The 26,086-nt window shown below is 56.7% G+C and overlaps 2 protein-coding genes and 1 long non-coding RNA gene across 3 annotated transcripts in view; 2 read left to right on the top strand and 1 right to left on the bottom strand.

Annotated features, from left to right (window-relative positions):
- The window catches only part of LOC135292790 (uncharacterized), a 28,503-nt gene extending 23,138 nt beyond the window's left edge, over positions 1-5,365 (top strand). Inside the window, exon 3 of the long non-coding RNA XR_010354955.1 lies at positions 5,243-5,365. This is a non-coding gene — a long non-coding RNA (uncharacterized LOC135292790). The remainder of the gene's footprint in view (positions 1-5,242) is intronic.
- The window catches only part of LOC135292692 (zinc finger protein 135-like), a 52,793-nt gene extending 28,307 nt beyond the window's left edge, over positions 1-24,486 (bottom strand). Inside the window, exons 1-2 of the mRNA XM_064406797.1 lie at positions 24,415-24,486; positions 19,806-20,401 (exon numbers count right to left, since the gene is read on the bottom strand). Coding sequence (XP_064262867.1) covers positions 19,806-20,401; positions 24,415-24,486 — 668 coding nt within the window. The remainder of the gene's footprint in view (positions 1-19,805; positions 20,402-24,414) is intronic.
- LOC135292673 (zinc finger protein 436-like) lies at positions 5,449-6,165 on the top strand (the record flags this gene model as incomplete). The annotated part of the gene is made up of 1 exon (XM_064406782.1): positions 5,449-6,165. A coding segment is annotated over one exon (717 nt), but the record flags the coding sequence as incomplete, so codon positions are not given.
- Positions 24,487-26,086: the final 1,600 nt, after the last annotated feature.

Below are 26,086 nucleotides of genomic sequence, written 5' to 3'. Positions count from 1 at the left end.
CAGGGAGATTTTCCTTCAGTTTTGCCTGTGTGTTATTTGAAAAATGCCTAAAAATTGGTGGATAGGGTTCTGCAGCAGAGCTGTTTAAGAAATTAAGAACATATAAAGCTTTGTTCAACCTCATCTGTGGTGTGACCTTTACTCCCCCTTCTGTTGATCAAGAATGCATTTTAATGTCTGATGTGCCCTCTCAACAATTGTTTGACTTGTGGAACAGTGAGGAATTCCAAAGATGTGAGGAACATCCATCCCAATGCTTTAAAAATGTGGCCCATTTTTGAGATATAAATGTGGGACCATTGTCAGTTTTTACTTCTTGGAGCACACCCAATGAAACAAAGGCTTGCAAGAAACGGTGACAGGCATGATTACCTATTTCACCTGTGTGAACAGAAGCAAAATCCACCACGCCCAGGACTGGGATCCACTGGGAGCAGGATCAGAGCACTGGGACCCAGAAGGATCAGAACTGGGGCAACAGGGATAATAATGGAAGAAACTGGGATATACTGGGAGTGTCTGTAACCATACTGGGGGTGACTGCTTTGACTGGGACCATGCTGGGGGAGAATGGGATCACACTTGGAATGACTGGGCCTGTGCTAGGGGCAACTGGGAGCAACTGGGATCCGACTGGAGCAACTGGGCTATGCTAGGAGCAACTGGGATCATCGTGGCATCAGAGCAGGATCATACTGGGAGTGACTGGGTCTGTGTTAGAGGCAACTGGGATCATCCTGGGACCAAATGGGACCATGCTGGGGACAACTGGGATCATACTGGGAGCAACTTGGACCACACTGAGGGTGACTGGGGTCATACTGGGATCATACTGGAAGTCACTAGGAGCAAGCTGAGAACAGCTGGGACTATGTTTGGGCAACTGGGATATACAGGGAGTAACTGGAATCATGCTGGAGGTGACTGGGAGTCGCTGTGAGCAACTGGAATCATGGTGGAAGCTACTGAGAGCAACTGGGAGTGCGTGGAAGCACACTGGGGGCAACTGGGATATACTGGGTGAGGCCAGGAGTGACTGGGATCACAGAGCAACCATAAAGGAAGCTACTGGATTAATATACTGGGACTATTTGGGAGGGACTGGCATTATACTGGGAGTAACTGGAACCATACTGGGGGACTGGGACCATACTGGGGGACTGGGACGATAGTGGGGGAAAAGGGCATTGTACTGAGAGTACTGGGAGTGACTAAGATGATACTGGGTGTGACTGGAACCATACTGAGAGAGGCTGGAACCATCCTAGGGGTGAATGTTAACACCTGGGACCATGCTGGGAGTGACTGGGATTCTACTGAATGCAAGTGAAAGTGACTGGGATCATACTGGGTGTGACTGGGAGCCACAGGGCCCATGCTGGGAGTGACCTGGGCACCCCTGGGGGGAACTGGGGCAACTGGCCCAGCTGGGGCTCAGGGTTGTTCTCCCCCAGGGCCGCCCCAGGTCCTGCTGCCACCTCTGACCTCAGAGAGCCAGGGGACAGTGGACAGGGACTGGAGAGGGACAGGGGACAGGGAGAGGGGAGAGGGACAGGGGAGAGTTGAGGGACAAGCACAGGAGACAGGGACAGGGGACAGCTGAGGGACAAGGGACAGGGGACAGGGCAGAGCCAGGGAACACGGCCTGGCTGAGGGACACTGAGCTCCAGCACTTGGGGCTGTTGCCCTTGGGCTCCCAGCACAGCCCAGGGGCAGAATCCCCTCCAGAAACTGTTGTTTGTTTTCAGCTTTGCTCTGCAACATTCCCCAGGAGCCCCTGCAGCGGCTGCAGCCCGGCCGGGTGCCCGGGGCCACCAAAGCCGCTCCGGCAGTGCCCTCCTGCCCCGGGCAGGGCACACAGCAGCCAAGGAAAGGCTCCTGCTGGGCTCAGGGCAGGCACAGGGCACTCCCCTGGCGCTGCCACGGGCACAGCAGAGCCGGCCTGGGCACAGCATTGGCATCCATGTCCCATGAAATCCCAGCAGGGATTATGGCTCATTGCACTGCTGGCATTGCATTGGTCATCCATTCAAATCATTTCCCCATGGAATTCCCATGGCTATGGCTTGAGATGAGATCCATCCATGGAATTATCACCTGGCTGGGATGAGACTGAGATCTGGCCATGGAAATTCCATGGAAATTTCTGCATTCCCAAGGCCCCCATTCCTCAATCCCGCACTCCCACAGGAACTCCCCTCCTCCTCCCACACCCACCTTTGTGCTCCAGAGCCTCCTGACCATGTCTAATGGATTTTGGGAGCTGTTCCACACAGCTGTGTCCCAGGGAATGCTTCATCTGCCCCACCATGATCCCTTTGCATTCCCAGCACCTCTGGCTGATCCAGGTGGCACCGTCGGACACTGCAAAGCTCCCGGGTCCCAGCTGGAAGGAGATGAAATCCCACCCCTCGTAGCCGTAGAGATCCCATCCCAGCCCCTCAGAGTCCTCCATTCCCACAGATCCCAGCCCAGCCCCCGGCTCCCCCCAGTCCCCCCCGCTCTGGTTGTACCAGCCCCGTCTCCAGGGCACTGTCGGCCACGGGCCCGTTCCTGTCCTTGAGCCAGGGCTGGCCATCCCAATATCCCAGCTCTGGTGATCCCAGTATCCCAGCCCTGGCTATCCCAATATCCCAGCCCTGGCTATCCCAATATCCCAGCCCGGGCTATCTCAATATCCCAGCCCTGGCTATCCCAATATTCCAGACCTGGATACCCCAATATCCCAACCCTGGCTATCCCAATATCCCAACACTGGCTATCCCAATATCTCAGCACTGCCTATCCCAATATCTCAGCCCTGGCTATCCCAATATCCCAGCCCTGGCTATCCCAATATCCCACCCCTGGCTATCCCAATATCCCAGCCCTGGCTATCCCAATATCCCAGCTCAGCTCCCCCCACCATCCCCGCTCTCTGCGGCTCCATCCGGCCCCGCTCGCTGCCCCAGCGCTCCCAGGGGTCCCATCCACGTCCCCCACAATCACGGACTGGGGGACCCCGGGCCGTGTTGTATTGTGTTTTATTCTCCTTGTTCTCAGTGTGCAATGGATTCCCTGATGTAGCCCCGCTTCTTTCCTGAAAATGCTTTGCCCCAAGTGCCTTCCCTCCTCCCTGTGGCTGCAGAGCCATTCCCCAGTCTCCTCCCTGGGCCCCTGTCAATCCCTCGGCCTCCCTTCCCCTCTTTCCAGAATCTTCCCCCAGGGGCGTGGAGTGATTGGGCAGAGGTCAGGGCCCTCCCTTAAGGTGCTTCCTCATTTGTGCTCCTTCATGTCCATCTGCCCGGTTTGCACAGCCCCGTTTCCCCCATTGGTTGTTGGATGTATCTTTGCCTTGTTTGCTCCCCCCTTTCCAATCTGGTGCAGGGGCTGAGTGTGTGCTGTGTGCAGCAGGTTGCCCTGAGGGTCAGAGCTGCCCTGAGCCCTGAAATAAACCTTGGCTTTCCCCTGCCCAGAGTGGGCCCTTTCTTCCTGCAGCAGCGTCTGCCAGCTGCTCCTGTGGTTTAGGGCTGGCAGCCCCGGCCGCTCTCCTGTAGCCCGGGCACAGGGGAGTGTCCCCCGCAGTCGAGCGTGTCGGGCTGGGCGGGCAGGGCCCGAACGGGCACTGAGAGGACGCGGCGACAGGGCCGGGCTGCGACAGCGCCGCTGCCAGGTACTGCAGGGAGTGCAGAACTGGGGGGACAGCGAGATCGGGGAGCTGGGGGGCTGAACGTGAGAGACTGGGGATCCAGGGGCGTCAAGAGGCCAAGGAAAGGGGGACTTGAAGGGCTGGCCGAGCTGGGAAGGAGGTTCAGGGGCTCAGAGTCAAGGAAAGGGGGTGCAGGGCCTGGGAGAGCTGGGATGGGGTGTGCAGGGAATCCTGTGCCCAGGAAAGGGGGTGCCAGGGTGTACTGGGAGTGAAAAAAGGGGCGTCTGGGGGCTGGGAAATGCAGGAATGGGGGCCCAGGGGGCCCAGGTCAGGGAAAAGGGTGGGGCTGGGTGCTGGGGGGGGGGGGGGGCCGGGAAAAGGTTGAGTTGCTGCTGGATAAGGGGGTGCAGGGGGGTCTCAGTGCTGGGCAATGGGGTAAAAGGGGGTCTGGGGTCTCAGGAATGGGGGTGCAGGGGAGGCTCAGGGTCACGGAAATGGGGGGCAGGGACGGGGAGAGATAGAACGGAGTTCCAGGGGGCCTGGAGCCCAGGAAAGGGGGGTCCAGGGTTTCCCAAAAAAGGTGGGACATGGCATAGGTACACCCGGGTTGTTCGTGAAGGGGGAGTTCAGGGCATCTCTGGTTTTGCAGAAGGATGGGACTGGGGGCAGGGAAAGGATGGAATGGGGGTCCAAAGTGTTCCAGGTCGTCCCAGGGTCAGGCACATGGGAAGTCTGGAGGTGCCCAGAGAGGTGGAGCTCAGCCCAAATATTCTGGGGGTGCCTGGGTTGGGATTTTTTGGGGGGATGTTTGGAGAATGAAGAAGTGCAAGGCTGAGCGGAAAAGGCCCCTCGGGGGGACATCGGGGGGTGGCGGTGGCGGCTGGCGGCAGAGGCAGCCTGGAGGAGCAGAGCCCTGTGTCCCCCAGGAGCCCAAAGTGGGGAGCCCAGAGAGGGGGGAGCGCCGCCATGGGCGGGAGCCTGCAGAGGCTGGAGAGGGGCAGGGGGGACTCCTTGGAGCCCCTGCAGCCCGGAGCAGAGCATGAGGGGAGAAGGGAGCCCAAAAGGGAGCCCAAAAAGCCCCAGCATCCCTGAATGGGGAGCGAAGAGGGGGCAGCTTTTGGGATTGCTGGGACTGCCAGCAGGCTGGGGAGGGCGGGCACCAAGGAGAAGGGGGACCCCCAATGCAAGCGTGACCCCAGCAGCTGGGACAGGGGGAACCCCGAACACCTGAGAGGAGGGAGCAGGTACGGGAAATTCCTGGGAGGCTTTTCCAAGGCTGAATCTTGGTGTTTGGGAGATATTTCTGGAGCCCAGATGGCCGGTGAATTGTAGAGATGCACTTGGGCAGAAAGACCTTCAAACTCATCGTCCTCATCCCTTGTTTTTCCCAAACCAGGATTTCCCATTGCCAGTTCTTGTGAGGCTGTGAGGAAGAGGAAGATGTCCCTGAACACTGAGGCAGGTGAGGAGGAAGTCAGTGCCCCTTTCCCCTCTCTCCTGCTCCATCTCCCAGCCCAGCAGGGCCCCGGCTGCAGGACAGCCTGGGGGCATCTCCTTGCCCTTGCCTGTGGCCCGGAGGCAAATGCCATCCTGTCCTTGTCCTTCCTCCCCCAGAGCAGGAGCTGAGCATGGAGAGCAGGGAGGACAAATCCCCGCGGCAGAACCTCGTGGCAGAGGCCGTTTTGAGCGGCTCCACGGCGCAGGAAGCCAACGGGGAGGAAAAGCCCCGGAGATGCCGCACGAGGAGGGGCTGCAAACGCAGCTGGCGGGGATCTGAAGGGGAAAGAGCCAGCCTGGGCCGGGAAGGCGGCCGGAGATGGAGCCAGAGCTTGGAGCTGGTGGTCCATGAGCAGGTTCCTGATGGGGAGAAGCCCTACAAGTGCTTGGAGTGTGGGAAGAGCTTCAGGTGGAACTCTGAACTGATAATCCACCAGAGGAGCCACACTGGGGAACGGCCCTACGAGTGTGATCAGTGCAGGAAGAGGTTTCAGACCAGCTCTGATCTCCTCAAGCACCAGCGCACGCACACAGAGGAGAGGCCCTTCCGCTGCCCCGACTGCGGGCAGGGCTTCAGGCAGAACTCCCATCTTGTCACCCACCGGCGCATCCACACTGGGGAGAGGCCCCACGAGTGTGAGGAATGTGGGAAGAGCTTCAGGCAGAGCTCCCACCTGATCCAGCACCAGAGGACCCACACTGGGGAACGGCCCTACGAGTGTGGGGAGTGTGGGAAGAGATTCAGACATCGCGCCAATCTGATTTTGCACCAAAAGATCCACACTGGGGAGAGGCCCTACGAGTGTTCCGAGTGTGGGAAGGAGTTTCGGATCCGCTCCCATCTCCTCCGGCACTATCAGAGTCACACAGAGGAGAGGCCCTTCTGCTGCCCAGACTGTGGGAAGGGATTCAGGCACAACTCCACCCTCGTCACCCACCGGCGCATCCACACTGGGGAGAGGCCCTACGAGTGTCCCCAGTGTGGGAAGAGCTTCTCCAGGAGCTCTCACTTGACCCGACACCAACGCAGGCACCGGTGAGGGAAGCCCTGCGAGTGCCCCGAGTGCGGGAAGAGCTTCGTGCGCTGCTCCAGCTCCATCCCCCACTGCAGGAGCCACACTGGGCACAGCCCTGGTGACCCACATTCCCTGTGATCCCTGTTGGGAACACACCTGCCTGATTCTCCTTTTGGTTTGGCTTTAATTTTTTTCTGTTCTTCCTCTCTTTGCCCTCCAAAAGCCAAGAGGGATGGATCTGTCACCTCAAAACCACTCAAATCCCACTGAAAACAACTGAATTTTAACCCATAAAGGCTCAGTCCCACTTCAAATTGCTTGTTCCCACCTCAGAAAAACTCAATCTCAGGCCAATCTCACTCCATTCCACAGCCACCAGGGTGAGATGGGGTTGGAAGGGGATTGGGAGCAGTGGGATCCCAATTGGGAGCGGTGGGATGGGGATTGTGTGGGGCTGGCTGGGTGGCATGTATGTAATATAAAAATCCCATTTTTTAAATCATCTGACCCAAACAATCAGAAATCAATATCCAGATAAAACCACTCACCCACAATTAAATTTAAAAAACATAATTTGAATTGTTTTAGAGTAGTTAAGGTTGTTATTAAAGTTTAATTGTTTGGTTAAAATGTAGGAGAAATTCTAGTGGTGCTGGGTTTTGTGTTTAGTATGTTTGTAATATGAATTGTTCTACTAAGGTTTGTTAGATTGTGTGTTAGTTTTCTTAGATATTTTTTATCTAAAGTCTATTAACTGCTGAGTTAAAACTTTCAACAGGTATTTCCTGGCATATAATTTGCTTATTTATATTTATGGATAATGGTATATTACTAGTTGTTGTTTTAGGTTGACTCATTATTGGAGTATTGTAATTAAGAGTCAAAATTATTATATTTCATTTTTATTATAATTCATTACATTTTAATTATAATTTCTTGATTTCTTATTTTATTATCATTTCTTGAGAGTATAGGAAGGAAGTTCGAGGACAGGAAAATGTTTTCCTTGCTGGGATATGGAATTCCAGATGCTGGGTGTGTGTGCAGGACCACACAGACTGGGGTCAAATATGGACTGGGATCAAACATGGACTGGGATCATATGGATTGGGATGGCACAGGCTGGGGTTGCACACGCTGGGGTTGCACACACCGGGGTTGCACAGGCTGGGGTTGCACACGCTGGGGTTGCACACACCGGGGTTGCACACACCGGGGTTGCACAGGCTGGGATCAGACGGGCTGGAAAAGCATTGGCTGCCTTTGGCTGCCTTTGGCTCCATCCACGTCTAAAGGCGGCCACATCAAGTTGGCTTCATCCTGTTTGGGGCTCCCATCCCCCTCTTTGCCCTGCTCTCCCGCCCCTTCCCCATCGTTCCCCCATCCCCAATCCCCTCCCCCGTGTTTGGGTTTGGGGGTTCCAGCCCCTCCTGCTCCGTTTGGGGGTCCCGACCCCCCTTTGGTTTAATTTGGGGCCCCGCCCCCCTTCTCCCCGCGCCCCCCGCTCCCCCCGCGGCCGGGGGCGCTGCCAGCACCACCAGTGCCACCAGTGCGGCCCCGGCTGCCCCCGCACGCCCCATCCCCATGCCCAGGGTCACCTCCCCCCTCCCCAAATTCCGCTGCCGGCGAGCGCTGGGCGCTGCGGCTCTGCCCGGCAACCGATGAGTCACAGCCGCGCCGGGCGCTGATTGGCTGCACATCGCCGGGCGGGGCCCAAGCGCCGAGCTCCCGCCCGGCAACTGGATCGGCACCAGCGCCGCGCGCTCTGATTGGCCAGCATCTCTTTTGGGCTGGGGGCGGCAGGAGCTGGGCACCCCCAGGAGCCCCTCGGCTTTGGGGCTCTCGATCCCCGCTCGGCCCTCGGGCCGGCCCTGGGGCCACCCCAACACCCCCGCCATGGGCAGGCTCCCCGCAGCCCTTCGGAACCGCCAGCAATGGGCTGCGAGCGGCAGCAGCCGCCCCGAAAAGGGATTGAAGGGGCCGGGCCGGCGATGGGGGAGGCTCTGGCCATGGCTCCGCTCCGGCCTGCGCCGGGCTGCCATTGAGGGAGGCTCCGTTCAGCGCCTGCCGAGGGGCTGGCACTGCGCCAGGGGCTGGCACTGCGGAGGGGCCGCGGTTGTGGCCATGGGGCCGTGCCGGGACTGCGGCGGGGTCTCTCCCTGCCACTGGGCTCCGCGACTGGCTCACGGTCTCTCCCCTTCCCCATCCCGATCCCATTCCTGTTCCCCATCCCGATCCCGCCGCTGTTTCCAGGGAATGGCTCCGATCTCAGCCCCGACCCCAAAGCCGGGGGGTCAAACATTGGGGTCAAACACCCCAAATCCTGGGGTCAACTGCCCCCGACCCCAAATCCTGGGGGTTCAAACACTGGGGGGATCAAACACCCCCAAAAGCAAACTCTGGGATCTCAGCCTCCCCCCCCCCCCAGCCCGAACCCCAAATTTTAGGATCAAACCCTCCAAATCCCAGATCCTGGGGTGTCAAACACTCCCCAGTTCCCAAACGCTGGGGTTAAATCCCCCTGACCCCAAATCCTGGGGTTTGAAACATCCGGGGTGTCCAACTGCCCTGATCCTGAATCCTGGGGTCAGTCCCCCCAAATCCCAAACCCTGGAGTGTCAAACCGCCCCAAACTCCAAATTTTAGGATCAAACCTCCCCCAGTGCCCATCGTTTGGAGTTATGACCCCCCCAACTCCTACCTCCCCCAAACCCACTCCAGTCCCGAGGCACAGTGGGGTTTGTTTGGGGTTATTTGGGGTTTATCTGGGGCAGCTCCAGGTGCAATGTCTGCAGAGAGACCCTGGGTACAATGCTGGGAAGAAAAGGGGGGCTGGGGTGGGAATTGGGGGATTCAGGATGGGGAAAGATTCTGGGTGGGAAAAGGGGATTTGGGTGGGCAGGGAAGGAGTTGGGGCGGTGGGACAGAGTGTAGATGTTGCAGAGCAGGAATCCATTTCGGTGCAGGGGCAATGCACATCTCGGGGTGCAGGCTGCAGCCCGCACACACAGCTGTGTGCTCCGAGCGCCGCTCTCGCACCGAGCCTTTGCTCGGAGAAACTGCTGCAGCCAGGGACAGAGATACGGGGCTGAACTCTGCAGCAGCGGAGAGGCTGCTGCGGGAAAACAGAGCAGAACAACCCGGGAACCCCTGCTAATAAAAAACACGAGCAGCAAACGTCAGGCGAAATCCGTGGAATGAATATGTACGAACCCGCGGCGCCATTGCACACACGCGCATTCGAGAGGGAGACAGAAAGGGCTCTGGGGCTGCCGGAGGCACGCGTGTCACTCCCAGGGAGCGGCTCCCGGCGGCGCTGTCACAAACCCAGCGGCGGTGCAGCTTTCCCGAAGCGCGGAGTTTGTTCGTGCCGCGGATCCCCCGCGCTCCCCGCGCCGCCCGCGGGACCCGCCCGGCCCCGGCCCGGCCCCGGCCCGGAGGGGCTCGCTGCTCATTGGCTGCCGCGGCGCGGGGAGGCGGGCGGCGCTGAGGGGAGCCGCGCCCTCATTGGCTGGGGCGGGGCGGGGCGCGCCGCTATTGGCTGGGGGAGCCGGCGCGCGCGGCGGAGGCGGGAGATGGTGAGGGGAGGGCGGGGCAGGAGGGAGCTGAGGGGGGGCCGGGGGAAACCGGGGGGGTTTGGGGCGGGTCTGAGGCGGGCCTGGGGCGGCCTGAGGAGAAACGGGGGATTTGGGGGGATGGACGGGAAACAGGGGCTGTGCGGGGGGTTTGGGGGCGTGAGGGGGTCTGAGGGGGCTTTGGTGGGTCTGAGGGGGCTTTAGGGAGCTTTGGGGGGGCTTGAGAGGGTCTGGAGCGTTCTCAGGTGGGTTTTGAGGGGAATTGCAGGAGTCTGAGGAGATTCTAGGGGATTGTGAGAAAAACTGGGGTGTTCTGAGGGGATCTGGGAGGTTCTGAGGTGGGTCTGGAGAGAATTTGGGGGAGTCTGAGGGGATTTCCCAGGGTCTGGGGGGGATTGAGGGGTCTGAGGGGGATTTGGGGCAGTCTGATGGGATTTGGGGGGTTTCAGGTGGGTCTGGGTTCAATTTTGTGGGGAACTGGGGGCTCTGAGGGTAATTGGGGGGGTTCAGGTGGGTCTGGGGTGATTTGGGCTCTGGGGGCACCTGAAGGGGGTGCCAGGGGGTGAAGGGGTCGCAGCCCCCCCGGCGCCCCCTGAAGCCCCCCTGTCCCCACAGAGGGGTCCCGGCCATGGCGGGGCAGGACCCCCGGCCCGACCACAGCATCTGCACCAACAGCCTGGGGGAGAAGAGCCTGAAGGACGCTGGGGGGCTGAGAGTGTCCCTGGGTGTCCCCAGGGGCTCAGGCTGTGCCCTGTGTGTCCCCAGAGCTGCAGCGCTCTCTGTCCCCATTGTCACCTGTCCCTGTGCCAGCTGTCCCTGTGTCCCCAGAGCTGGAGCTGTTCCTGTTCCCGCTGGCACCTGTCCCTGTGTCCCCTGTGTCCCCAGAGCTGGAGCAGTGTCTGTCTGTGTTGTCACCTGTCCCTGTGTCCCCAGAGCTGGAGCAGTGTCTGTCTGTGTTGTCACCTGTCCCTGTGTCCCCAGAGCTGGAGCAGTGTCTGTGTTGTCACCTGTCCCTGTCCCCAGAGCTGGAGCAGTGTCTGTCTGTGTTGTCACCTGTCCCTGTGTCCCCAGAGCTGGAGCAGTGTCTGTCTGTGTTGTCACCTGTCCCTGTCCCCAGAGCTGGAGCAGTGTCTGTCTGTGTTGTCACCTGTCCCTGTGTCCCCAGAGCTGGAGCAGTGTCTGTCTGTGTTGTCACCTGTCCCTGTGTCCCCAGAGCTGGAGCAGTGTCTGTCTGTGTTGTCACCTGTCCTTGTCCCCAGAGCTGGAGCAGTGTCTGTCTGTGTTGTCACCTGTCCCTGTGTCCCCAGAGCTGGAGCAGTGTCTGTCTGTGTTGTCACCTGTCCCTGTCCCCAGAGCTGGAGCAGTGTCTGTCTGTGTTGTCACCTGTCCTTGTCCCCAGAGCTGGAGCAGTGTCTGTCTGTGTTGTCACCTGTCCCTGTGTCCCCAGAGCTGGAGCAGTGTCTGTCCCCTCGCTCTGTCCCTGTGTCCCCAGAGCTGGAGCTGTCCCTGTGCCCGTTGTCACCTGTCCCCGTTGCTGCCAGAGCTGGAGCAGTTCCTGTCCCTGCTGTCCCTGTCGCTGTCCCCATTCTCACGGTGTCCCCAGAGCTGGAGCAGTCCCTCTGGGCCGTGTTCTCCCAGTCTGGGTGGAGTTTGGACATTTTGGCGTGGCTGTCCCCAGTGTCCCTGTGGTGTCCCGTGTCCCCAGTGTCACTGTGTTTCCTCTGTCCCCAGAGCTGGAGCAGTCCCTGGGCGCCATTTTCTGGCCCTTTGGGCAGATTTTGGACATTTTGGTGCGGCGCAGTCTCCGCCTGCGGGGCCAGGCCTTCGTCCCCTCCGAGGAGATGAGCAGCGGCACCAACGCCCCGCGCTCCCTGCAGGGCTTCCCCTTCCACGGCAGCCCACGGGAGACAGAGACTGGGGCAGTTCTGGCATCTTGGGAAAGAACGGGAATTCTGGGGGAAACCGCCCAAATCTGCCCTCAGATATCCCCAAAACCCAACTTGAAATCCCTCCAAACTCACCCTGAACACCCCAAAGCTTTCCCTGCTATGACAAGCCCATGGTGAGACAGAAATCCTGGGAAAATCCTGGAATTCTGGGAAAAACCCAAAGATCCTGAGGGAAAAAACCAACCCAGAATTCCCCCCAAATCCCATCAGGAATCTCTGAAATCTAATTGGGAACACCCCGAAAATCCAATCAGGAACCTCCCAAAGCTTCCCCTTCTATGCCAAGCCCATAGTAAGACAGAAATGCTAGGGGAAATCCTGACATTGTGGGAAAAAAATCCAAAATCCTGAGAGAAAAAAACAAGCAGGAATTCCCCCAAAACCCGATCAGGAATCCCTGAAATCTAATTGGGAACACTCCCAAAATCCAACCAGGAACCCCCCCAAAGCTTCCCCTTCTATGACAAGCCAAATGTGAGACAGGGGCAAAAAACTCAAATTCTGTGAAATAATCCCCAAATCTGGAGAAAAAAACTGAATTTGTGGGGAAAAAACCAAAATCCAGCCTCAGATAACCCCAAATCCAACCAGAAACCACCTGAATTCACCCCAAATCCACCAAAGCTTCCTATTCTACGACAAGCCCACGGTGAGAGAGAAATCCATAGATTTCTATCCGTAGAAGTCCTGTAATTTTGGGGACAATCCTAAAATTCTGGGGGGAAAACCCCCCAGAATCCTTGGAAAAAACCGAAATCCAGTCTCAAGCATCCCTAAAATCCATTCTAGAACCTCCCCCAAAGTTTCCCCTTCTGGGACAAACCCATGGTGAGACCAGAATCCTGGGGAAAGTACCCAAATTTTGGGGAAAATCCTGAAAATTCTGGGGAAAAAAATCCCAAAATTCAATTGGGAACCCACCCAAAACCCCATGGAAAACACCCAAATCCAGCCAGGGACCCCCCAGAATTCACCCTCAATCTAAAAAATGTTCTGCTTCTTCACAATGAGACCCAAACCGAGGGACAAATCCACAGATTCTTGGAAAAACATGAAATTTTGGGCAAAAGCCTGAAATCTGGGGAAGAAATGGAAATGCAGCCAGAAATCCACCCCCAATCCCCTGGGAATGACCCCAGATCCCTGTTGGAACCTCCCTAGTTCCTCTGAATTCCCCCAAATCCTCCTGAAATTCCCCAAATTCCTTCTAGGACTTGCCAAAATCCCTCAGTAACGTCCCTAATTGCTCTTGGGACTGCCCCAAATCCTGTCTGGAACCTCCCCAACTCCCTCAGAAAGCCCCAAATCCTGCCCAGATCCCCTCAGAATTCACCCAAACCTGTCAGAAAGCCCCAAATCCCCTCTGGAACCTCTCCCAGATTCCCCCAAAATCCTCAGGAACAGCCCCAAAACCCCCTGAACCATCCCCAAATCCCCCTGGAGCGATCCCAAATCCCCTGGAACCACCCCCCAGTCCCCTGGAGCCTCCCCAGATCCCCCTGGAGCCTCCCCAGATCCCCTCTGGAGCCTCCTCAAATCCCTCTGGAGCCTCCCCAGATCCCCTCCGGAGCCTCCCCAGGTCCCCCTGGAGCCTCCCCAGATCCCCCTGGAGCCTCCCCAGGTCCCCCTGGAGCCTCCCCAGATCCCCTCTGGAGCCTCCCCAGATCCCCTCTGGAGCCTCCCCAGATCCCCCTGGAGCCTCCCCAGATCCCCCTGGAGCCTCCCCAGATCCCCGGGCACTCCCAGGTCCCCGGGCAGCCCCGCAGAGCCCTGGCAAAGCCCCAAATGCCTCTGGGCAGTGCCCGCAGTCCCTGCTGGAGATGCCCCAAGGGCCTGGCATGGCCCCGATGCCCCGGGCGGGAATGTGCCGTCCCAGCGGATCCAGCACGCCCGGCCGGGCTCGGCCAGCGCGGCCGAGGGGAAGGGAACGTTGGTGGAGCGGGAGCGGGAGCGGGACAAGCGCGGAGCCAAGGGGGGAGAGGCCCCGGCCCCAAAGAGAGCGGGGCCGGAGCGCAGGGGCAGCGCAGGGGAGGGAGGCTCTGCTGGGGCTGGGGCACTTTGAGGGGTCCGGGGGATTGCTGGGGGGGCTGGGGGAGATTCTGTTGGGCTCTGCGGGGATTCTGAGGGAAGTTCCTGTGGGATTTTTGGGTGGATTTCCTCAGACTTTGGGTGGGATTTGAAGGGACTTGGGGGCACTTTGGGGGGATTTGAGAGGGGTTTGGTGGGATTTTGGTGCGGATTTCTTGAGTGGATTTGGGGTGGCTTTTGTGGGTTTTTGGGGAAATTTTTGTGGGCTAATTTGAGCGATTTGGAGGGATTTTTTTGTGTGTATTCCATGGGATTTTGGGAGGATTCTATGGTGGATTTTGGGGCAATTTTTGTATCATTTTTGTGGGGATTTAGGTGAATTTTGGGGTATTTTTGAGGATTTTTTGTGGAATTTTTGCAGGAATTTTGGTGGGATTTTTGTGAGGATTTTGAGGAGATTCTTATTGGATTTTGTTGGGGGGTTTTGGTGGGATTTTTAAAGGGAGATTTTAGTGGGATTTTGGTTAGATTTCTGAGGGGGTTTTTGGAATTTTGGTGGGATCTTGGGCAGATTTTTGTTGGTCCTTTTTGGGATTTTGTTTGGATTATGGGAGATTTTTGTGGTTTTTTTTTAGGGATTTTTGGGGAATTTTTGGTGGGTTTTATTTGGAGGGGGGGATTTTGTGGGGATTGTTGTGGTTTTGTTTTGTTTTGTTTTGTTTTTGGTGGGATTTTTGTGTTTTTTTCCTCAGGATTTTCTCAGGATTTTGGGCAGATTTTTTGGTGTGTATCCAGAGTGACTTTGGGCAGATTTTGGGCCTGACTGGGGCAGGTTTGGGGCAGATTTGTTGCCGATTTTGGGGTTTTTCTGCCGTTTCCCCGGCTGTGGGAAAAGCCCCGAAGCACATCCTGTTCCTGCCCCAGCTCCCTGAGGAGCCCGAGGAGCTGATGCTCTCCGTGCTCTGCACCAGTGAGATCCGGGGCAATCCCGGCATCCCGGGGATTCCGGGGAATCCGGGCGGGCTCTGGGCTTTGGGGGATTTTGGGGCTTGGGGGGTGAGAGGGGTGAGGGGGGCTTGGGGCTGGATTGTTTTGGGAAAGGAGCGGGATTCTGGGGGGAATGTCTGAGTGTATTAGGGGGAATTTGTGGGTTTTTGGGGGAAAATACCAGGATTTGGGGGGAGGAAATTTCTGATTTTTTGGGGGGAATTTCTGAATTTTTGCAGGGGGACATCTGGATTATTTAGAGATAATCCAGATACCCAAATCTGGAAATTTTTTTGAGGGGGGATTTGGGGATTTTTTGAGGAATGTTTCTGGATATTTTTTGCGGGGGGGGGGGTGGTGTTTCTGGATTTTTGGGAATGTTTCTGGACCTTTTTTTTTTTTTTTTTTGCCCCCTGGATTTGGAACAGGTTGGGTTTGGATTTTTGGGGGGAGGAATGTTTCTGGATTTTCCGGAGAAAGTTTCTCATTTTTGGGGGAATGTACCAGGATTTTTGGGGGAACATTTCTGGATTTCTTTGGGAGGAATGTCTGAATTTTTGGGGGAATAGTTCAGGATTTCTTTTTGAGAATGTCTCTGGACATTTTTTGGAGAACACTTCTGAATTTTTGGGGGAGCAATTCTGGATTTTTTGGGGAACATTCTCAGGTTTCTGGGGAAGATTCCCAGGTGTCTGGGGAACATTCCCGGGATTCTCAGGAACGTTCCCGGGTTTCTCAGGGAACATTCCCGGGTTTCTCAGGAACATTCCCGGGTTCCTCAGGAACATTCCCGGGTTTCTCAGGGAACATTCCCGGGTTTCTCAGGAACGTTCCCGGGTTTCTCATGAACATTCCTGGGTTTCTCAGGGAACATTCCCAGGTTTCTCAGGGAACATTCCCGGGTTTCTCAGGGAGCGTTCCCGGGTTTCTCAGGAACGTTCCCGGTGTCTGGGGCTCTCCTGGCCCCGTGCCCATCCCAGGTTCCCGGTTCCAGGAGCTGCGCTGGTGCCCGGGCGCCGCGACATCGCCTGGCTGCAGTTGGACACCGAGGTGCAGGCGGGCGCCGCCCGCGAGGCCCTGCAGGGCTCCAGCATCACCCAGAGCCGCGCCAGGAAGATCTCCTGCGCCAAAAGGTGACCCACGGCACCCCAAACCCCACCTAAACACCCCCAAATCCCATTGAAACACCCAAAAATCCTATAGAAACCACCCCAAAACACCCTAAACCCTATAAAACTGCTCCCAAATGCCATAGAAATACCTCCAAATAAAACTGCCCCAAAAACGGTCCTGACCTTCCCCAAACCTCCCGCCCTGCTCCCCCAGGTACATTCAGCTCACCCCAAATCCTCCTCTTTTATCCTTAATCCTCCTTCTTTTATCCCAAGTCATCCCTTTTTTGTCCCAAGTCTTCCTTTTTTTCAACCACAAAATCTCTTTTCATCCCAAATCTCTTTTTTTGACACCAAATCCTCTTTTTTCAACCCCAAATACTTTCTGTGTTCTCAAGTCCCTTTTCCAATCCCAAAATTTCCCTTTCCCACCACAGTTCCCCTCCCCAAATCCCATTTTCCATCCCAAATAATTATTTTTGCATCCCACATCTACTTTCCCTCCCCAAATCCCCTTTTCCATTCCAAATCCTTCTTTGTTTGTCCCAAATTCTCTTTTTTCCATCCTAAATCCTCTTTCTTCACCACAATCCTACCCCAAATGTCCTTTTCCTCACCCAATTCCCCTTTTCCCACCATAAATCTTTCCCCATCCTGAATCCCCCAATTCCCACCGCAATCCCCCATTTTTGTCCCCAGCATTGTACCCAGGGTCTCTCTGCAGACATTGCACCTGGAGCTGCCCCAAATAAACCCCAAACAAACCCCAAATAACCCCAAACAAACCCCAAACAAACCCCACTGTGCCCCCAGGGCTGGAGTGGCTTTGGGGGGCGTTTGGGATTGGGGGGGTCATGACCCCAAGCTTTGGGGATTGGGGAAGGGTTTGGTACTAAAATTTGGGGGTTGGGAGGGTTGAACACCTCAGGGTTTGGGGGTTTTTGACCCCAAACATTGGGAATTGGGGGTGTTTGATTTGGGATTTGGGGGTTTTTATCCCCAGGATTTGGGGATCAGGGGGTTTGACCCTCAAACTTTGGGGTCATGGCAGTTGGACACCCCAGATGTTTCAAACCCCAGGATTTGGGGTCAGGGGGTTTTATCCCCAAACTTTGGGGGGTGGGGGTGTTTGACACCTCCAGAGTGGGGATTTGGGGGTATTTGACCGCAGACTTTGGTAACTGGGGGTCTTGGACACCCCAAATGTTTCAAACCCCAGGATTTGGGGTCAGGGGCATTTAATCCCAACTTTTGGGAACTGGGCGGATTTAACCCATGATTATGGGGGATTTAACCCCAAAGTTGAATCAGGGATCAGGGGGATTTGACACTGCAGTGTTTGGGATCGGGGGGGCTTTGACCCCAAAGTTTGGGGATTGGTGGTTTTAACCCCAAACTTTGCGGGTTGGGGGTGTTTGACACACCAGGATCTGGGATTTGGGGAGTTTGATCCTAAAATTCAGGGTTTGGGCGGGGGGGGAGGCTGAGATCCCCGAGTTTGGGTTTGGGGGTGTTTCACCCCCCCAGTGTTTGGACCCCAAGGATTTGGGGTCGGGGGCAGTTGACCCCAGGATTTGGGGTGTTTGACCCCAATGTTTGACCCCCCGGCTTTGGGGTCGGGGTTGAGATCGGAGCCATTCCCTGGAAACAGCGGCGGGATCGGGATGGGGAACAGGAATGGGATCGGGATGGGGAAGGGGAGAGACCGTGAGCCAGTGGCGGAGCCCAGTGGCAGGGAGAGACCCCGCCGCAGTCCCGGCCCGGCCCCATGGCCACAACCGCGGCCCCTGCCGCAGTGCCAGCCCCTCGGCAGGCGCTGAACGGAGCCTCCCTCAATGGCAGCCCGGCGCAGGCCGGAGCGGAGCCATGGCCAGAGCCTCCCCCATCGCCGGCCCGGCCCCTTCACTCCCTTTTCGGGGCGGCTGCTGCCGCTCGCAGCCCATTGCTGGCGGTTCCGAAGGGCTGCGGGGACCCTGCCCATGGCGGGGGTGTTGGGGTGGCCCCAGGGCCGGCCCGAGGGCCGAGCGGGGATCGAGAGCCCCAAAGCCGAGGGGCTCCTGGGGGTGCCCAGCTCCTGCCGCCCCCAGCCCAAAAGAGATGCTGGCCAATCAGAGCGCGCGGCGCTGGTGCCGATCCAGTTGCCGGGCGGGAGCTCGGCGCTTGGGCCCCGCCCGGCGATGTGCAGCCAATCAGCGCCCGGCGCGGCTGTGACTCATCGGTTGCCGGGCAGAGCCGCAGCGCCCAGCGCTCGCCGGCAGCGGAATTTGGGGAGGGGGGAGGTGACCCTGGGCATGGGGATGGGGCGTGCGGGGGCAGCCGGGGCCGCACTGGTGGCACTGGTGGTGCTGGCAGCGCCCCCGGCCGCGGGGGGAGCGGGGGGCGCGGGGAGAAGGGGGGCGGGGCCCCAAATTAAACCAAAGGGGGGTCGGGACCCCCAAACGGAGCAGGAGGGGCTGGAACCCCCAAACCCAAACACGGGGGAGGGGATTGGGGATGGGGGGAACGATGGGGAAGGGGCGGGAGAGCGGGGCAAAGAGGGGGATGGGAGCCCCAAACAGGATGAAGCCAACTTGATGTGGCCGCCTTTAGACGTGGATGGAGCCAAAGGCAGCCAAAGGCAGCCAATGCTTTTCCAGCCCGTCTGATCCCAGCGTGTGCAACCCCAGCGTGTGCAACCCCAGTGTGTGCAACCCCAGCGTGTGCAACCCCAGCGTGTGCAACCCCGGTGTGTGCAACCCCAGCGTGTGCAACCCCAGCCTGTGCAACCCCAGCCTGTGCAACCCCAGCCTGTGCAACCCCAGTCCATGTAATCTCAATCCAGTTTATCCCAGTCTGTATCATCCTGATCTCTATGGTCCCATTCCATACGGTCCCAGTCCATATTTGATCCCAGTCCATGTTTGATCCCAGTCTGTGTGGTCCTGCACCCACTCCCAGTGTCTGGAATTCCAATTCCCAGCTAAGAAAAACTGTTCCTGTCCTTGAATCTCCTTCCTATCCTATCAATAAATTAGATTAAAATTAGAAATCAACAAAATATCATTAAAATGAAATAAATTGTAATAAAAATTAAATATAAGAATTTTGACTCTTACTTACAATATTTCAATAATGAGTCAACCTAAAACAACAACTATTAGTATACCATTATCCAGAAATATAAATAAGCAAATTGTATACCAGGAAATACCTGTTGAAAGTTTTAACTCAATAACTAATATACTTTAGATAAAAAATATCTAAGAAAACTAACATACAATCTAACACACCTTAATAAAACTATTCATATTACAAACATACTAAACACGAAACCAAGCACCACTAGAATTTCTCACACATTTTAACCAAACAATTAAACTTCTAACACCCTTAACTACTCTAAAACAATTCAAATTTTTTTTTAATTTAATTGTGGGTGAGTGGTTTTATCTAGATATTGGTTTTTGATTGTTTGGGTCAGATGATTTAAAAAATGGGATTTTTATATTACATACATCCCACCCAGCCCCACACAATTCCCATCCCACCGCTCAAACTGGGATCCCAATCCCCTTCCAACCCCATCTCATCCTGCTGGCTGTGGAATGGAGTGAGTTTGGCCTGGGATTGAGTTTTTCTGAGGTGGGAACAAGCAATTTGAGGAGGGATTGAGCCTTTATGGGTTAAAATTCAGTTGTTTTCAGTGGGATTTGAGTGGTTTTGAGGTGACAGATCCATCCCTCTTGGCTTTTGGATGGCAAAGAGAGGAAGAACAGAAAAAAATTAAAGCCAAACCAAAAGGAGAAGCAGCCAGGTGTGTTCCCAGCATGCATCACAGGGAATGTGGGTCACCAGGGCTGTGCCCAGCGTGGCTCCTGCAGTGGGGGATGGAGCTGGAGCAGCGCACGAAGCTCTTCCCGCACTCGGGGCACTCGCAGGGCTTCCCTCACCGGTGCCTCCGTTGGTGTTGGGTCAAGTGAGAGCTGCTGGAGAAGCTCTTCCCACACTGGGGACACTCGTAGGGCCTCTCCCTAGTGTGGATGCGCCGGTGGGTGACGAGGTTGGAGTTGTGCCTGAATCCCTTCCCGCAGTCGGGGCAGCAGAAGGGCCTCTCCTCTGTGTGACTCTGATAGTGCTGGAGGAGATGGGAGTGGATCCGAAACCTCTTCCCACACTTGGAACATTCGTAGGGCCTCTCCCCAGTGTGGATCTTTTGGTGGACAATCAGGCTGGAGCGATGTCTGAATCTCTTCCCACACTCCCCACACTCGTGGGGCCGTTCCCCAGTGTGGGTCCTCTGGTGCTGGATCAGGTGGGAGCTCTGCCTGAAGCTGTTCCCACACTCCCCACACTCGTGGGGCCTCTCCCCAGTGTGGATGCGCCGGTGCACGACAAGATTGCAGTTGTGCCTGAAGCCCTGCCTGCAGTCGGGGCAGCAGAAGGGCCACTCCTCTGTGTGCGTGCGCTGGTGCAGGAGGAGATCAGAGCTGGTCTGAAACCTCTTCCTGCACTGATCACACTCGTAGGGCCGTTCCCCAGTGTGGCTCCTCTGGTGGATGATCAGGTGGGAGTTCCACTTGAAGCTCTTCCCACACTCCAAGCACTTGTGGGGCTTCTCCCCATCAGGAACCTCCTCATGGACCACCAGCTGCGAGCTCTGGCTCCATCTCCGGCCGCCTTCCTGGCCCAGGCTGGCTCTTTCCCCCTCAGATCCCCGCCATCTGCGTTTGCAGCCCCTCCTCGTGCGGCATCTCCGGGGCTTTTCCTCCCCGTTGGGTTCCTGCGCCGTGGAGCCGCTCAAAACGGCCTCTGCCACGAGGTTCTGCCGCGGGGATTTGTCCTCCCTGCTCTCCATGCTCAGCTCCTGCTCTGGGGGAGGAAGGACAAGGACAGGATGGCATTTGCCTCCGGGCCACAGGCAAGGGCAAGGAGATGCCCCCAGGCTGTCCTGCAGCCGGGGCCCTGCTGGGCTGGGAGATGGAGCAGGAGAGAGGGGGAAAGGGGCACTGACTTCCTCCTCACCTGCCTCAGTGTCCAGGGACATCGTCCTCTTCCTCACTACCTCACAAGAACTGGCAATGGGAAATCCTGGTTTGGTAAAAACAAGGGATGAGCACAATGAGTCTGAAGGTCCCTCTGCCCAAGTCCCTCTCTAAAAGTCACCAGCCATCTGGGCTCCAGAAAAACCTCCCAAACACCAAGATTCAGCCTTGAAAAAGCCTCCCAGGAATTCCCCGTCCCTGCTCCCTCCCCTCTGCTCTTTGGGAGTTCCCCCTGTCCCAGCTGCTGGGGTCACGCTTGCATTGGGGTCCCCCTTCTCCTCGGTGCCCGCCCTCCCCAGCCTGCTGGCAGTCCCAGCAATCCCAAAAGCTGCCCCCTCTTCGCTCCCCATTCAGGGATGCCGGGGCGTTTTGGGCTCCCTTTTGGGCTCCCTTCTCCCCTCATGCTCTGCTCCGGGCTGCAGGGGCTCCAAGGAGTCCCCCCTGCCCCTCTCCAGCCTCTGCAGGCTCCCGCCCATGGCGGCGCTCCCCCCTCTCTGGGCTCCCCACTTTGGGCTCCTGGGGGACACAGGGCTCTGCTCCTCCAGGCTGCCTCTGCCGCCAGCCGCCACCGCCACCCCCCCGATGTCCCCCCGAGGGGCTTTTTCTGCCCTGCCTTGGAGTTCTTCATTCTCCAAACATCCCCCAAAAAAATCCCAACCCAGGCACGCCCCAGAATATTTGGGCTGAGCTCCAAATCCCTGGGCACCTCCAGATTCCCGTGTGCCTGACCCTGGGATGACCTGGAACACCTTGGACCCCCATTCCAGCCTTTCCCTGCCCCCAGCCCCACCCTTCTGCAAAACCAGAGATATCCGGAACTCCCCCTTCCCGAACATTCCGGGTGTCCCCATGCTGTTTCCCACCTTTTATGGGAAAGCCTGGACTCCCCTTTCCTGGGCTCCATGTACCCTGGAACTCCCTTCTACCTCTCCTAGTCCCTGACCCACCATTTCTGTGACCCTGAGCCTCCCCTGCACCCCCATTCCTGAGACCCCAGACCCCCTTTTACCCCATTGCCCAGCAATGAGACCCCCCGGCACCCCCTTATCCAGCAGCAACTCAACCTTTTCCCGGCCCCCCCCTCTCCCAGTACCCAGCCCCACCCTTTTCCCTGACCAGAGCCCCCATTCCTGCATTTCCCAGTCCCCAGACCCTCCTTTTTTCACTCCCAGTACACCCTGGCACCCCCTTTCCTGGGCACAGGATTCCCTGCACACCCCATCCCAGCTCTCCCAGGCCCTGCACCCCCTTTCCTTGACTCTGAGCCCCTGAACCTCCTTCCCAGCTCGGCCAGCCCTTCAAGTCCCCCTTTCCTTGGCCTCTTGACCCCCCTGGATCCCCAGTCTCTCACGTCCAGCCCCCCAGCTCCCCGATCTCGCTGTCCCCCCAGTTCTGCACTCCCTGCAGTACCTGGCAGCGGCGCTGTCGCAGCCCGGCCCTGTCGCCGCGTCCTCTCAGTGCCCGTTTGGGTCCTGCCCGCCCAGCCCGACACGCTCGACTGCGGGGGACACTCCCCTGTGCCCGGGCTACAGGAGAGCGGCCGGGGCTGCCAGCCCTAAACCACAGGAGCAGCTGGCAGACGCTGCCGCAGGAAGAAAGGGCCCACTCTGGGCAGGGGAAAGCCAAGGTTTATTTCAGGGCTCAGGGCAGCTCTGACCCTCAGGGCAACCTGCTGCACACAGCACACACTCAGCCCCTGCACCAGCTTGGAAAGGGGGGCGCAAACAAGGCAAAGATACATCCAACAACCAATGGGGGAAACGGGGCTGTGCAAACCGGGCAGATGGACATGAAGGAGCACAAATGAGGAAGCACCTTAAGGGAGGGCCCTGACCTCTGCCCAATCACTCCACGCCCCTGGGGGAAGATTCTGGAAAGAGGGGAAGGGAGGCCGAGGGATTGACAGGGGCCCAGGGAGGAGACTGGGGAATGGCTCTGCAGCCACAGGGAGGATTGACATGGGGGAGGAGGGAAGGCACTTGGGGCAAAGCATTTTCAGGAAAGAAGCAGGGCTACATCAGGGAAACCGTTGCAAACTGAGAACAAGGAGAATAAACCACAATACAACACGGCCCGGGGTCCCCAGTCCTTGATTGTGGGGGATATGGATGGGACCCCTGCGAGCGCTGGGGCAGCGAGCGGGGCCGGATGGCGCCGCAGAGAGCGGGGATGGTGGGGGGAGCTGAGCTGGGATATTGGGATATCCAGGGCTGGGATATTGGGATAGCCAGAGCTGGGATATTGGGATAGCCAGGGCTGGGATATTGGGATAGCCAGGGATGGGACATTGGGATAGCCAGGGCTGGGATATTGGGATAGCCAGGGCTGGGATATTGGGATAGCCAGTGCTGGGATATTGGGATAGGCAGGGCTGTGATACTGGGATAGCCAGGGCTGGGATATTGGAATAGCCAGGGATGGGACATTGGGATAGCAAGGGCTGGGATATTGGGATAGCCAGGGCTGGGATACTGGGATAGCCAGGGCTGTGATACTGGGATAGCCAGGGCTGGGATATTGGGATAGCCAGCCCCGGCTCAAGGACAGGAACCGGCCCGTGGCCGACAGTGCCCTGGAGACGGGGCCGGTACAACCAGAGCGGGGGGGACTGGGCTGGGATCTGTGGGAATGGAGGACTCTGAGGGGCTGGGCTGGGATCTCTACGGCTTCAAGGGGTGGGATTTCATCTCCTTCCAGCTGGGACCCGGGAGCTTTGCAGTGTCCAACGGTGCCACCTGGATCAGCCAGAGGTGCTGGGAATGCAAAGGGATCATGGTGGAGCAGATGAAGCATTCCCTGAGACACAGATATGGGGAAGAGCTCCCAAAATCCATCAGACATGGTCGGGAGGCTCTGGAGCACAAAGGAGAGGAGGGGAGTTCCTGTGGAAATGTGGGATTCAGGAATAAGGGCCTTGGGTATGCAGAAATTGCCATGGAATTTCCATGGCCGGATCTCTCTCATCCCAGCCAGGTGAGACTTCCATGCATGGATCTCCCACTAACCCATCGCCCTGGGAATTCCATGGGGAAATGATTTGAATGGATGACCAATGCCATGCCAGCAGTGCAATTGTGAAATACAAAGCTGTGTTTCGTGTCAGGTTCATAGAGGCAACATCTCTATTTGTGATTGTGATACGTGTGGAAACTGACCATGGGACAGTCATAAAGACGAATTCTAATAAATAACTGAGGAGGTAAAGCATGGAAGAAGGCCTTTGAACCAATCCTTTGTTCGCAATTACCCTTTGTAAGTCTTGAGTTGATTTAGGATCATTTGAATTAAAGCTTTAAGGATGTTGCTGTTTGACAGGAACTTTCTGCTTTAGCTAAGCCTTAAAGAGTTTTGCAATAATAACCTCTTGAAGTATAATTTTAGAATATTGCTTGTAGTAAGGATCTTTGAAACGATAGGTTTAGAATATATAAAAAGGAAACATGCTTATCTTGATACATTAAAAAAAACAGTGAAAAGCAGGTTAAGAAAGGAAGATGAACATCTACTCAAGGATTGATAGTGTCGACCAAGGGAAGCTGGACATCACTGTTATGGGATTTGCAATTAAAAGGTGGACCCACGTCTGGAATCGGGACCTCACCAGCTGGGAGACTTCTTTCTTCTTTCGGAAGCCGGACCCCACCATCTGGGGATACTCCTTTCTGGGATACATCCTGAGAAAAACTAAATCATAATAGTGTATAGAATTGTGATGTAAAAATTGGGAATAGAAACTGCTGAGAAAGCTTATGAGTACCTCTATCAATGCCTGTAAGCCTCAACTCTGGGTGTTGTCGTGGTTTGGCCCGGAAATGTGTTTCTGGAAAGGTCTAAGTCGGGCCAATCAGTGGCCAAATTCAAAATTGGCATGTGATGTGGCCATTGAGGATCTGGATACGCCTCTGAGAACACACGGGGGTTAAAAGCAGGAGATTCCCAGAGAACTTCCTCTTTGGGAATCCGGCGTTGGTGAGTAGAGTCTGACCTCTCCCCTGGCCAGCTGCGCCTGGGTGGGGGAGGCCATGACAGGGAGGAGGCCGGGAGCCCCAAAAGGTGCAGAGGTGGAGGAGAACATGCAGGGGTTGATGAGACTTGAGATGTCTGGGCAGCCCCCCCGGAGAGAGGGACAGAGATTGTGCTGGCAGCTCAGCCGGCCAGAAGCGGGGGATGCGGCAGAGAGGTGCCTGGCAGCTGTGGGAGTTCTGGACAGGCAGAAGTGAAGATTTTAACCCCTTTGTAGACTAATAGAAACCTTACAAATACTGAATCCTCTTGAATCAGGTTGAGGTGAGAGAGAGATGAGAGATGGGCAAGCGTGAGGAAAGCTGGAAGAGGAGAGAAGAATCCTGAGTGGAAGAGATGATGGAGTGGCCTTGGGCTGGACTCTTTCTTGTATGGCCATGGACAGACCCGTGTTTTTTCCCTGTGACCCAGAGACTGTATTTAGGGGGAGACAACACCTGGGAGTCAAGAGTGAAGCAGCAGCGTGAACAGAGACGGCTGAAGGGGGTGTGAGATGCCCTCTGTCTCCACAGAGAGGAAGATCTCTGTTTACAAGGCCCCTCGGCCCCAGGGGGTGAAATGTGGGGGGGACTGGTGTCCCAAAGTTGACACTGTTCACGAGGCCCCTCGGCCCCAGGGGGTGAAATGTGGGGGGGACTGGTGTCCCAGAGTTGAGAGACTGCTGTTTCTGGAAGTGAGTGGAGCATCTTTAAACGGGGAGCCCTAAAAGCAGTCCTGGCCTGTGTCCAGTGGTGAGAGCACTGGACATGGGGGGGAGAAGTCACGAGGGCTGATGTTCTCTGGGTGGGGCCATGGGTGACGCGGAAGCACAGGAGGTTTTAATTGTGCTTCCGGGGGAGGCCTATGAGGCAAGGGGGGACTCCTCTCTCCCTGATGGATTTGAGGGTTGATAATTTGAGGGGTGGTGAATCTGTGGAGAAAAGGGAGGGGGAGGAGGAAGGTATTTGGAAGGTTTTCATTCTTAGCTTGGTATGTGTTCCTTTCTAGATTTGTAATAAATAAAGTGTTGTGTTTTTCCCTCCATCCCCGAATGGGAGCCTGCTTTGTTCTGTTCCCGGGTCACATCTCACAGCAACCATTTAGGAAATATACCCTTCATGGGGGCCCTGGCATGGTGCCAGGGTCAAACCATGACAGCCACCAACTGCAGCTTTCCACACTGTGGGTGCAGCACAACACTTGCAGCAAAGCAGGACAAATATTTGAAGAATTTGGCAGCTTGTTCTTTTCTTTTCCTTGTGGGCTTGGCA

The sequence above is a fragment of the Passer domesticus genome, unplaced genomic scaffold (genome assembly GCF_036417665.1).
Source record: "Passer domesticus isolate bPasDom1 unplaced genomic scaffold, bPasDom1.hap1 HAP1_SCAFFOLD_44, whole genome shotgun sequence".
Taxonomy (NCBI): domain Eukaryota; kingdom Metazoa; phylum Chordata; class Aves; order Passeriformes; family Passeridae; genus Passer; species Passer domesticus.
Note: the sequence above shows the minus strand (reverse complement) of the source record. Positions and strands in the feature narration are given on the sequence as shown.